The 13,476-nt window shown below is 48.4% G+C and overlaps 2 protein-coding genes across 2 annotated transcripts in view; both read right to left on the bottom strand.

Moving 5' to 3' along the window:
• Positions 1 to 3,777, bottom strand: part of LOC140911047 (uncharacterized) — an 85,785-nt gene extending 82,008 nt beyond the window's left edge. Inside the window, exon 1 of the mRNA XM_073343301.1 lies at positions 3,718 to 3,777. The gene's annotated coding sequence lies outside the window, so the exon portion shown is untranslated. The remainder of the gene's footprint in view (positions 1 to 3,717) is intronic.
• Positions 3,778 to 6,675: 2,898 nt separating this feature from the next.
• The window catches only part of LOC140910962 (uncharacterized), a 31,725-nt gene continuing 24,924 nt past the window's right edge, over positions 6,676 to 13,476 (bottom strand). Inside the window, exons 17-21 of the mRNA XM_073343201.1 lie at positions 12,534 to 12,569; positions 10,704 to 10,838; positions 8,877 to 8,999; positions 7,229 to 7,498; positions 6,676 to 6,702 (exon numbers count right to left, since the gene is read on the bottom strand). Coding sequence (XP_073199302.1) covers positions 6,676 to 6,702; positions 7,229 to 7,498; positions 8,877 to 8,999; positions 10,704 to 10,838; positions 12,534 to 12,569 — 591 coding nt within the window. The remainder of the gene's footprint in view (positions 6,703 to 7,228; positions 7,499 to 8,876; positions 9,000 to 10,703; positions 10,839 to 12,533; positions 12,570 to 13,476) is intronic.

The raw sequence follows: 13,476 nt of genomic DNA, 5'->3' as shown, positions 1-13,476 counted from the left end.
TAACCACAAGACTTTCCTCTCCAGGGAGAGGCACCAAGAAGCTCCTAAAATACGCTGGATCTTTGCCAGATTGAACTCTCAGGCCAACCCTCCTAGAAGTGTAGGAACATCTGGCTCATGGACTGTGCTCCTGAGCTACAAGAATTTTGTTTTCATTCAAATATCCCTTGGAGAAGGGAGAAGGAAAATCAGGGAAGTGAAATAGAGACAAATATGCCGGCAGGAGAGATCTGGAACTGGAGGCTTTTCCAAGTTAGTAATTTCTTAAAACCTGCCCGTTCCCATCATTTGGAGAACCTTTTCCCAGAGCTACAATACATATGTTCCAGGCCTGTGTGTGTTGGGTGCCCTCTAGTGGTCCCTGACCGCTAGCTCACAGTTATACTGATTTGCATCTGAATTCCTTCTGAAATCTCAGGACAGAGCAGGGCTTTATGCAGAATCACAGAATATCAGGGTTGGAAGGGACCTCAGGAGGTCATCTAGACTGACCACGAAGCGAGGGGAGTGGCAGCAGGTCTTCAACGGGTCTGTTCTAATCAGGGTTGGATTTCTTCCTGATGTGTATCATTGCCGGGAACTACGCAGAACCCACGGCCCATTGCAGCGGCATTTGTAAGGATACACCACTGGTTTTCAGCTCAGTTCAAAGGGCCCGGCCAGCGTATCTCCCAGTATTTTCTAAAACAATATTTCTCTCGCTAATAAACACCTGGATGCTTGAAAATGACAGTGGATTTCCTTACTGTGCTTCTCTTAGCCCCATCACTAGCCCACAGGGGCATAGGGCCTCGGCCACTCTTGGACGCCAGGATGCTGGGCTAGAGGGACCACTGGTTCTCATGTTCTACTGCTGGAGAGCTGCTGAGCTGTTTGTCAGTGTAGGGTCACTCGGGGCACAAGACTGCACATGCTGGTTTATTATCGTCAGGTGGCTTGCAGGCATTGGGCTACGCACACACCAAAGTGGCTTGTTTCAGGCTCCGAGAAGGGGATGGAGTTTAGGCATGTGCAGAAGGGCAGAGAAATACAAAGGTGTGAAATGCCAACAAAGAAGGGGTGAATGCCTCAAATCTCCTGCTCCTACCCTGAAGTCCCTGCCCGAGGGCCCCCAGAACCAGGCTCAGGTGGGAGAAGGGAGACTCACGGCTTTCCAGACACGGCATAGGGTGCCAACCCCCTGCCTGTGCAGAGGGCTTACTCTGTTGGTTCCTTTCTCCTTCCTTCGCTCCCTAGGGCCTTTTCTTCAGGGGTGCCAGAAGCTCCCTGGACCCATTTCCTGGGAAGTGATATTCTGACTCTGGATGGAGCCTGGCTGAGCACGGCAGAGAATGAAGGCAGCAAGTCAGAGGCAGCCTGGTCCAATGGATTGAAGCTGAGAAAATGCGGAGCTAGGACCTCAGGAGTTCCTAAGCCAGGCTCTGACATTGACTTCTACTGTGACCTTCGGCAAATTCCGTACCCTCCCTGTGCCTCGGTTCCTCATCTTCTGTAAAACAGGGATACAGCTTCCCTATCAGGGGTGGCTTTTCAATACATGCCAAGTGCTTTGAAGATGAAAAGCACGGTAGAGGTCCTAAGTATTGTTATTGCCTTTTCTTAAAGGCGCAGTGCCACTCAGCTCAAACAAAGGCATTATTTCCAGGTTAGACCTCCAATCAGTCAGGACATGGCGCTGCCAATTTAACTACAGGACGGAGCTGTGCAGCTCCAAGACAGTCAGAGACACGGCCAGATCCTCAGCTGGTGTAAATCAGCGTAGCTCCATTGAAGCCAATGGAGCTACACCAGTTTCATCATCTGGCCCTGAACTCCGCCATAGCCATTCTAAGATGGCGCCACAGCTCATCTATGGAGGCCAGCTCTAGGGCCAAGGTTTTCGAAAAGCGCTCAGGGGCAGATTTTAAGGGGCTCCATTTCCACCGTGTGGGGCAGAACTCAGCTCCCATCTGGGCTCCTACATAAACCTCAGGCTTTCAAAAGTGCTCAGGATCCAGCAGCTCCCGTTGCAGCACTTATGGATGGACTTTAAGAAGGTTCAGGACACGGGACACTGAGCTCTTTTGACAATCTGCCTCCATTACTTCCCGGGCGGTTGAGCAACACGCCCAGCGTTTGGTCTAGATTGGGGCATGCACGGGAGTCAGCGTCAGAGGCTCAATTCGAACAAGGCAGACCTCACACGGGTAGGTTAGGGAAAGTGACCAAAAGTTATGGGGAAGAATCTATCTGCCCCTTTGATGGAGAGCGTGTCCATCATTTGACACCAGGGTTTGCATTTCTTACAGGGGGCTGGTTAGATTCTCAGCTGCTGTTAGACAAGGGAATGGCAGCAGTGGACAAAACAGTCCTTTAGCCCAGGAAACGGGGACTGTTTCTTCAGGAACGGGGGGACCTTGGTATCATGATTTGCGACCTTATCACCTGGAGAGGACATTAGTCCCGGTGCACTCTCCAGGGGGCCCCCCCCTCTCAGAAGCTAAAGGCAATGCAGCCTGTGGGGCATCTCACCGGGAGCACAAAATGCCAGAGATCTAGGAGCCTCACTGGAGGCAGAGTCTGTGGTGGAGGCTGAGGTGTCACCTTTGACGGAGGCAGGGCTGACTGGCATGGGCCTCCCGAGGGGAGAGGCTGCCTCCGCCCACACGACTGCGGCACAGCTGTGATAACTGGAGACACCGGAGCTGCAGCTGCCAGCCGGGTGTTACGGGGAGGAGATTTGTCCAGCAGCCAACGGCCTCACTCATGGGAAAGAAGGCATGTGTTTGACTCGGGGCCAAGGGGATTTCTTCAGCCAGGCAAAGCTCCTTAGTGTGACTTCCAGTGCATATGACAGGCTCAGGATCTTAGAAATCATCGACATATGGGACTGGAAGGGACCTCAAGAGGTCTTCTGGAATATTGGGTCCAATTCTGGGCATCACATTCCAGGCAAGATGGGGACAAATTGGAGAAAGCCCAGAGAAGAGCGACAAAAATGATTAAAGGTCTAGAAAACATGACCTCTGAGGGAAGATTGAAAAAATTGGGTTTGTTTAGTCTGGAGAAGAGAAGACTGAGAGGGGACATGATAAGTTTTCAAGTACATAAAAGATTGTTACAAGGAGGAGGGAGAAGAATTGTTCTTCTTAACCTCTGAGGATAGGACAAGAAGCATTGGGCTTAAATTGCAGCAAGGGAGGTTTAGGTTGGACATTAGGAAAAAATTCCTAACTGTCAGGGTGGTTAAGCACTAGAATAAATTGCCTAGGGAGGTTGTGGAATCCCCATCACGGGACATTTTTAAGAGCAGGTTAGACAAACCCGTCAAGGATGGTCTAGATAATACTAAGTCCCGCCAGGAGTGCAGAGGACTGGACTAGATGACCCCTCAAGGTCCCTTCCAGTCCTATGATTCTATGATTCTAGTCCAGTCCCCTGCGCTGAGGCAGGTTGAAGTATCTAGACCATCCCTGACGTGTTTGTCTTAAAAACCTCCATTATCGGAGATTCCACAACCTCCCTAGATAATTTGTCCCAGTGCTTAGCTGCCCTGACAGTTCGGAAGCTTTTCTTAATGTCCAGCCTAAGCAAAACTTTCTTGTAGATCCCCAACAATCAACGCTAGCCCCTGGGGTGCAGCTTCCCTTAGTGTCAATTTTAGGGTCATGTGTGGGAAGAGATTAATTGAAAGTCAGCGAATGGGCATTGTTATACATCTCCACACAAAGCGCTTACTCTGCTCACGTCTTTCTCCTTCCTCCTCTTCTTCAAGGGCTCTGGCGTCTCCGCAGAAATGTTTCCCAGTGCGGGAGGCTCCGACCCCAGAGCAAGACCAGCTGGGCTCTGCCGAGCCTGAAGAAGGCAGGTTATTTCTCTTTAAGGCACCACGTCTCTCCCATGTCACATAGAGGACATGAGGTAGAACTCTTATTACTCTCTCACACATACACTTTCCCTTTAGCAGATATTCAGTAGCAATATGACGATCAATTAAACACTATACGTACAATGATGCACAGCCAAGGTGACCGACTCCTGAGCGCTCTGTCGTAAATCAGGACACACTGCTGTCAACAAGAGTATTATTTAAAAGCAGACCGTGGGCAGTCTGAGTAGCTCAGGAGGCTAGTTATGGCTAAAGCTCGGTGGGAATTTTTTGAAGAAATGTTTTTTGGTCAGAAAATGCCGATTCGTTGAAACCAAAACTTCTCAGGGAACGATATCGTTTTTGACAAAAATGTCATGGGGAAGGTTTTGCAGGTGCAGGATGGACTTTCTGGCCACAGAGATGCAGCAAAAGACCAGAATTGCCATCAGGTTAGGGCATTCAGGTGGGATGTGGGGGAGGCAAGAAGATCAGGGACTTAAACTTGTGCTATTCACACTCCAGGTGAGGGCCGAGCCACTACCCTATTGCAGGCAGAATGACCCAAAGTCCACCTTTAAAGTCGTGTTAGAAAGGTATGTGAATGGTAACGGGGGCCATCCATGGTAGATAGGCTAGAACTTTGAAATGCAAACCTGTATTGTTAGGAGTGGCGTAGCCAGGTGGAAAAAACAGGGGGAGCGGAGATAAAAAGAGGCGCCACCCCCTGGTACTCACCCAGCGGCGCTCTGGGTCTTCAGCAGCACTTCGGCGTCGGGTCCTTCACTCGCTCCGGTCTTCAGCACTGAAGGCCCCCCCCCGGCCACCGCAATGCCACCGAAGACTGGAGCGAGTGAAGGCCCGACGCCGAAGTGCTGCTGAAGACCCGGAGCGCCGCCGGGTGAGTAAAAATGTAAAAGGCGCCAAAGAATTAAACAGGCACCAGTTCTGCTCGGTGGGGGAGCGGTCGCTGCCCCGCTCCCCCCCAGCTGCGCTACTGATTGTTAGAAGTGTCATCACTGGTTCTCCACTTGTAAGGTAACTCCCTTCTCTTCATGTGCCGATATATTTATGCTTATATCTGTAATTTTCACTCCATGCATCTGAAGTGAGTTTTTACCCAGGAAAGCTTTTGCCCAAATAAATTTGTTAGTCTTTAAGGTGCCACCGGACTCCTCGTTGTTTTTGTGGATACAGACTAACACAGCCATTCCTCTGATACTTGACACTAATTGTGTGTATCTTAGAAGCTAGCCATGTAAACAGATAATTCCTGTCACTATACCTATTAATTCAGAGTTCAAATGGGAATATTAACATTTAGATGGATCTTGGGTGAAGTAATGTCATTGTCTATATGTCTCTTTGAAGTTTGTGATAGACTGCCTAATGGATAAATTGCCCTCTGTTAATTTGGGTAACTAATTACTGGTGGTGTTTAGAAAGCAAAAGGTTACAACAAAAGCCTATTGTTTACCCAGGACTGCGTGGTCAAGTGGATGCTAGGACACTGTATAAAAAGACCCTTGGGTCCTGATCCTGTTCATCTCAGATCTACTTGAGGCTTCATACAGGCTGGGAGTCCTTAAGCCATAAGGACTGAGATTCCAGTCCTAAGCTGGAACATCCTGCAATGATATTGGACATTGGACTATAACCTATGAACTATTTCTGAAAGAACTTTTTGCAACTACAAAGCTCACCATCTCTGCTATGAATCTGAATCTTAAGAACTGAACTTATGTCTGTCTGTATATTGACCTTTTAACCATACTCGCTCTCTCTTTTCTTTTTTAATAAATTTTAGTTTAGTTAATAAGAATTGGCTGTAGCGTGTCTTTGGGTAAGATCTGGAATATTCATTAACCTGGGAGGTAACGTGTCCGATCCTGTGGGATTGGTAGAACCTTTTCTTAATATGATGAAATATGGCTTTCAGAAATCTTCATCATATTTGACTTAAGTACCTGGATGGAGGCCTGAGGCTGGGTTGCTTTAAGGGAACTGTGTTGTTGGGTTTTGGGCAACCAGTAAGGTAATAAAGAAGCTGTTTTATGCTGGCTTGGTAAATCTAAGTACTGGAATATCCACCAGCTTTGGGGTCTGTCTGCCCCATTCTTTGCAGTTCACCCTAATTGAGTAACCTCAGCTGGCCCCCACTGGGACCCCGGTCACACAAGGTAAGCTCAATTCCCAGCAAACAGATGTCTGCAAAGGGCTGAATTTAAGCACAAAAACCAAAGAGATTTCTTGGGACCCTATAAACTCGGCAGTTCACCATCTGATCTGCGGGCTCCATCAGCCAGGCAGGGTTTCTGTTAATCTCAAAACCAGTCCTGTATCCACATGGCAGCTAGCACCCACTCTCAATGGAGGCCAAGAGAGGAGTGGGCAGAGACTGAACTGCCCTCTCAGCGCTAGACCACTCAGGGCCGATCCCTCTTGGCCAGGATTGGGACAATATTTGGAGCAGGGCATGTTTGCTTGTGCTGAAGATAAAAGGAGAATGTCCGTGTCTAGGGCTGCACCTCTGCAAATCTAATTTAATTTTAAAAATCCCAGCACAGACCATGACCGGAATCTCTCTGTGGTGGTGGGTGACGGCTCTCCTGTAGGCTACACAGTCCTCACTGGGTGCAATGGACTAAGTAGGCCCTTTGAGACTTCCAAGGGAGTGCTCTTGAGCCAGCATTACATTGTCCCATGTTTGCCACTTAAAAATTCCCCTGGGTCTTGAGGCAAAGGCGCTGAGGGGAAGGAATTAATTGTGGGGAAACAGTCTGAAGTTTATGACAAGGCTCATGCAGCTGATCCCAGGGCTGGGAGTCTCATAAGTAGGGTGGTCTGGAACTCCCCTGGCAGACAGAGAAAGGGAGTAGTCAGGGTCAGGGATACTCTGAGATCCAAGACGGCAGGACGGCTAGCAAATGTAGTCCCTCTTGGCTGCCATGTTTTAGTCCTGGCTTGGGGCATGGCATTCTGGGAAATAAGAAAATTATATAAATGTCACCCTCTCCACACATGAGGCCCTTAGAAGGAAGCAAGCTGTGTGGTTGGTGTCTTCAGAAAGGTATGGACAAGTCAGCCCATTTCCTTTGGTTGCTTGACCAATCCTTTTGCTTTACAATGGGGCTTTTTGAGGTGGGCACCTCAATGAGCATCAGAAGCAATATTCTGAGAGCCTGTGGGGACATTTTGGTCTCATTTGGGGTTAATTGGAAGATACTGGAGGCAGGGAACGTCTCTGTTTATAAATTCCACAGAAACACCTTTGTTGGGTCTGACCTGGTGTGTGAGACGCTCAACAGCAAACAGGTCTAGCTTGGGAATATAAACCAAATATAATATATGCTAAGCAGGCAAGGGGATTTTAAATGTTACCTCTTCATTCTCCCTTATTACTGACCCATCCACCTCCTGGCACTCAAGAGAAGTATTTTCAGCAGTATGTTGTTGCCCTGTAGTGGGCTCTTCTTGGCTAGTTTGTAGCCGGGTTGCATTCAGAGGTCTAGGGCTGCCTTTCCGTTTCTTAGCCTCCTGCTGTCTCTGACATGAGCGCGTCTGGTTTACCATTACTTCCACTTCGGTGTAGTCACCAAGACTGATGGCTGTTGTCCCATCAACCAGAGGTTTCTTCTGGCCTGTTACATCCTAACAAAACAGGGAAAGGGGGCTGAAGAGGCACAGCGGTAATAAATATCTGAGTGTGAGCGGAACTCACCACTCTTCGTCCACATCTAACATGACGAGAGGCTTCCTGATAACCGACGTCTTACAAAGAGCTGCATTCACATGGGTCCACGGGCCTGGAACTAGGCCTCGGGAGACCGGGATTCTATTCCCACCTTAGTTCTGTTGTGTGATATTGTGTGAGTCACTTCAGTTTTCTGAACAGACGTTTCCCTGTTCAGTGAGATGGGGATAATGCTACTCATCCACCTTGTGAAGCGCTTTGATGTTGGTGTGCTACAGAAGTGCTAATAATCCCATGCTGTGATCACTTTAATGCTATCGAGCTCTGATACCAACGTGATATCTGAGTACCTCACAATCTTTCATGCATTTATCTTACCCCAGCAGTGCTGGGAAATGCTATTATCCCCGATTTACAGATGAGGAACTGAAACAAAGGGAGGGTAAGGCCCAGATTTTTAAACGTATTTAGATGTTGCTTTGCCCAACACTGCAATGCCTAACTGACTTAGAAGCCTAAGTCCCATTGACTTTCAATGAGATTTAGGTTTCTAAATTAGTTAGACACTGAGCACAGCAATGCCTAAATACTTTTAAAAATCTGGTCCAAAGTGACTTGGCAAAGGCCATACCAGAAGTCTGTAGCAGAGCAGGAATTGAACCTAAGTCTCCAGCTAGCACTGTAACCAATGGACCACCCTTCTGCCAGTGATTTTATGAAACAACCAACACCAAATGAAGATTGTTAAGGAAAAGTTAGCTCATGTGACTCCATTTTGGTTTGGGGCCCACCATTGTCTAAAAGCAAGCACATCATGCACCAGGAGGAGTGTTCCTTAGATATTGCATTCCTGTGAAAATCCTCCTCGATAAAGCCACTGGTATCTGGGTTTCAAATAGCAACAGTTAGAAGCATCACTTCCTGCCACTGAGCTGTTCACGGGTGCGGGGAGGTACGCGGATAGCGAGTTGCCGCTGGCCTTTCATCCACAGAAAATTAGAAAAGCCCCACTAGGGATGCAGGAAATTGGGAAATGGCAACACCAAAGGGTGATATTTACCAGTGCTACAGTGAAGTCAAGTAGATTTGTACCATTGACTTCAGAGGGAAAAAAGCCGGGCTCTTTTGAAAATATTATTCAAATGGAGAAACAGATGCTAACCGCTGACTTTATCTTTTGGAAGCTGTTCGGATTACCATGGTGATGGGCTTGGTGCAAGAACATGAATATAGCCTAGAGAAGACAGCCTAGTAATGGCTAAGTAACCTAGGAGCTACCCATTAACCCCAAATGTAAAGAATGAATCCTACCAGACTGCCTCAACTTATTGTTACCTTAGTAGGATGTCCTACAGCTTCTGGAACTGTAAGCTGAGGCCCGACATCCATACTCAGGTCTTCTTCAGTCACTTCTATACTGGTAAGAGGGTTGCTAGAAAAATCATACTTCAGCGAAGCCTGTAAATGCCAAAAAAAGTAGTTAGACCCAGTTGAGCGATCTGAGCATGGACTCCCAGTGGGTCCAAGGAGACCTTGATCCTTTCCAGGTAGATTTAATTGAGTTCTATGAGACCAGCTGTTTGAAGATCTTGCAGATGAAGCCTGTCCACTCTGTGTGGTGAGCACCTGCCACTCTCGAGGATAGTAGAGATTAGCTCCAGCACCACTGGACAAATTTGCCCCTCTTACCATAGCTGTGCGCCGGCTGATTGCTACTCTCCCTCCCCAGAGGTGGCTGCATTTCATTGGGGCCGCATGGGTGCAGTAGGGATGGGGTCACAAAGGGTCCGTCTACACAGTCCGCGGCAGCAAGCCCCAGACTCAGGCTCCAGCACTAAAAACAGCGGTGTAAACATTGCAGCTCCAGCTCTGAAGCCCATCCCCCGCCCTAGGCTTCAGAGCCCAAGATCCAGCCCAAGCCTGAATACCTACGTAGCTATTCTTAGCACTGGTAGTGCAAGCCTTACGAGCTGGAGTCTGTAGACCGGGGCTCTGAGACCTGCTGTCACTTGCTGTGTAGACATACCCAAAATCTGCACAACAATCTCAGACACCCCTGGGGGTTTTCACCTCCAGGCTTTGCATTCGCTTGTCAAGAGAAGGGCCATCTGGACCTGGGTTCAGATTTCAAACACCGCACGTTTCCAGGATGTTTGGGTCTGGTGTTTTGGTTCCAGGCCATTTGCAGTCAGTGGCTGCCCAAAGCACTCTGGAATCCTTCAAGGCGAAAAGCCCTGTGACTAGGTTAAAACGTTGTTCTCCCTTTGGCCCAAGCAATCAGCCAGCATTCAGGGCCTTGCTGGGTTGTTTCTGTTAGGGGTAGAAATTGATTATGCGAGCCAGATATGTTCTTTGGAGTGATCCTGTTTATTTACAAAGAATGTAGAGAAAGTCCTGCTTCTCTGAACACAGTGGAAACAAACAACAGCAGGCAGTGTCCTTGCTCACAGTTTCCAATCCTGCCTTTCCAGCCAGTCCTTTGCCAACAGGATCTCTGTCTCTGGTCCCTGTGAGGGCTTTGCCCATGACAGCTTCTCTCATTTTCTGCTGGCTTTCTATGTCTAACCTACACAAACAGCTTGCCAAGCAATCCTCTAGTCCCTGGATTTGCAACCAGTCCCAGGGAACCCCCTCAGCCCACATGGCTTAGCCCTGCTCAGGTTTCACCATGTGTCTGACTGCCTTGGGCGATAGCTTCTATTGTCTCCAATTATCTCACTCCATAAAGTAGCTTACTTGTTCCTTTCATTTAGCCTGAAGGGTGGTTAGCTCACCCGTACACTTTAACAAGATCAAAGATCCACTTGATGGCAGGCATTAATACCTTCCAACATAATATAATGGCATAACAGTATTAGCTACTACAAATCATCATAATCTGCATGACAATAAACTGTCCTCCTGCAGCTCCCAGCTACCATTGCTACCAGCAGTCCTACTCTTCCATGCAAAGATAACACCAAAAAGGAGGGGAAGGGAAAGAAGATCTTGACATTGAAACCACTGGACATGGTGTCAATGAAAACGGGCTCTGTTCCCGGCTCTGCCAACGACTTTCTCTGGAGCCCTGAACTAGCCATTTCTCGGTGCTTCCATCTCTTCCCAGCTCTCCTCCCCTTCTTCTCTCTGATCCTGCAGAAGTTCAGGGGGATGAATACTCACAGCATAGTCCGTAGCTTGTGTAAATCCCTCCTTTTTCTTGGCTGGCTTGCTTTTCCCGGAGCTGGCCCGCCGCTGGATCAGCGCTTCAAACCCTTCCCTCAGGAGAAGATCAGTCAGTTCCTTCAGCAGCCCCAACTGCAGCCGCACATCAACAATCAATGATCAAACAATGACCACCTCTTTCCCTGTCCCCCGCTGCTCCCCAAGATAACTGAGAAAAGCAGAGGCAGCTGGGTTATGTTGGTGGACAACAGCTGCCTTTTGACACTGTGCGGACAGGAAGGGACAAGCTGCTTCCAGCCACATAGGAGAGGTGGGGAAGGGGGAGAAATGAGCTCTGCAAAGACACAGGCCAGGTCATCCCTTCCCCTGTCTCCTCCTCCCCTGCAGCTGGAAGCAGCTCCCGTCCCTTCCCTCCCATCCCATGCCGAAAGGCTGCTGCTGGCCACATTCTGGTGTGAACCCTGGCAGAAATCTGGGGACAGGAGAGGGGCATTTGGCCTTGCATGCCCCCCATGTGTTGCCTCAGGAAGATGCGGTGCCAGGTACCAGGAGAGGTGGGTCCATCCTGGGGGCCCAGCCAGGCATGGAGGGCGGAGAGTGCCGGGCAGGGAGGGTCGGGTCAGTCAGTCACACACACACCCCGTGTGAGAGAAGCGTGCAGGAGTGTGTGTGTGTGTCACCCCTTCCTGTGTGAACCCTAAAGCCTTAAAGATAAGAAGATAAATAAAAAGAATCCCAACTACGCGGTATTTCTTTTTAACAGAGGCTCAGTCACCTTGATGTTAATTTGAACATCTGTACAATTGATTGCCATTGAACTCGCTTGAATGTGAGTAATTTTACCAGGTGTCTCGTATTCAGCATAGGGAAATATGGCCGCCCTAGGAAGAGCAGCCATGGGGCGGTCCCTGGTGATCGGGAGACAGGCCAGAAGCAGGAAGAGCCCCTGGGAGAGGAGGGAGAGGGACCCTGCTGGGAGCGACCTGGTGAGGTAGAGCTGCCACAGGCAGGAGACTGGAGGAGAAACAGGTCTCTGGAAAAGCTGCCAAGCTGGACAGCTGAGCTTCCTGAGCCAGATGGCCAAGGCTGGAGGGGACTGGAGGCTGAGAGCAAAGGGAGACGTCTGCTGGCTCTTGGAGCTGGAGACCTGCACGTGCGGTCCAGACTGTGTCCTATCCCAGGTTATACACAGCACCCCATGTGGACCACCCAGAGTCTGTTAGCCTGCTCTGCAGGGGATAGTTGGATTCTCTGGACCAGTGACTCTACATCACTCAACATTAGTTCATTGTTATTTGTATTACAACCTGGGGCCCAATTAAGATTGGAGTCCCACTGTGCTAGGCTAGGTACACACAGTGAGAGACAGACTCTGCCCTGAAGAGCTTACACTCGAAACAGGCAAAAGATGTATTATCCCTAGTTTGCAGATGGGAAATTGAGACCCAGGGAGATGAAATGACTCACCCAAGGAATCTCTTAGCAGAGCCAGCAACTGAACCTAGATTTTATGAGTTGCAGGCCTGTAACCTTAACCACAAGACCCTCCTTCCCCAATAATACTTGCACTGTAAAGCTGCCATATATGAATCTGAATGTTATCGATAGCTAGCCCCAGGAACTGAAATAACCCCACCTACACATTAACTTCAGTGTTGGAAACAGAAGAGCCGACCCTCTCTCCAGAACACTACAGAAGCCAGAGGGATGCGATGAAGGCTTGTTAGGGCTTGTCTAAGTTTAATGGTAACAATCTCAACTCAGGAAGCAATTACATCTAACAGCAGTGGGCCAAACATTCAGAAGGAAAGTAAAATATTCACATACCTTGATCCCATATGCTTCAAAAAGTCTCTCCAGATCCTGAATTAGGAACGAAGGGTGTTAGCCAATGAACATATATTGGGCGTAGCATACACCACATTAATAGATATGATGAGCATGGATATAATATACATTTAGAAAGAAAGAACGAACGAAAGAACAAAAGAAAATGCGTTGGGAAGTTATGTTCACTGAATTCTGTTCACCCCTGTCAATTATCCCACAACACTTTGCAAAGATGAAGTCAGTGTTGGCATAGAAAATAGAAAACTTGTCAAAGGCAAGCACGTTAATGTTCTGCCCTGGTACAAGCTGGGGAGGTCCTGTCCCGTACCAGTACCTGGAAAACTAGCCTCCAGGATAAGGAAGGTACAGAACAACAAGTTAAGAAACTGCTATGAACTGCTGAATTCTCGTGATATGCAAAGAGGTTTGGAACTTGTGAAATGCTCCTAGCTGAAATGTGTCACTCTGGAAACGAGCCTTCTGTGTAAGCTGAATTCAACCACGCTGCACGAGACGGCTTCCCAGAAGCTTGTATCATGTTGAACCTTTTCCCTTTACTACACAATTTGTGTCTTTTAGCAATAAACCGGATGGATATTGGTTATTTAGTCTCTTGAGTATTTTTCATAACAAACCAAAGTGCGGTCAAGCAATTGACTATACAATTTACCACCAAGGGAATAACTCAAAGTATAACTTCCACAGATGAGCAGTGATAAGCCCCTAGATACTGATGGCCGGATTCTGCTCTCATGGAAGCTTTGCAGTTGGCTTGGACAGGCATAACATCAGACCTTGCATCACGGGACTAGGGTAGGTGCAGAGTTTTTACATGCGTGGGCCGATCGGCTCTTTCAGCAGCAAATATCCCATTGGGTTCTTATTAACAGGCCACAATGATTGGATACATAATGTGGTTAACAGGACACACCACTTCCCA

Source organism: Lepidochelys kempii, chromosome 1, assembly GCF_965140265.1.
Source record: "Lepidochelys kempii isolate rLepKem1 chromosome 1, rLepKem1.hap2, whole genome shotgun sequence".
Classification (NCBI taxonomy): Eukaryota; Metazoa; Chordata; order Testudines; family Cheloniidae; genus Lepidochelys; species Lepidochelys kempii.
Note: the sequence above shows the minus strand (reverse complement) of the source record. Positions and strands in the feature narration are given on the sequence as shown.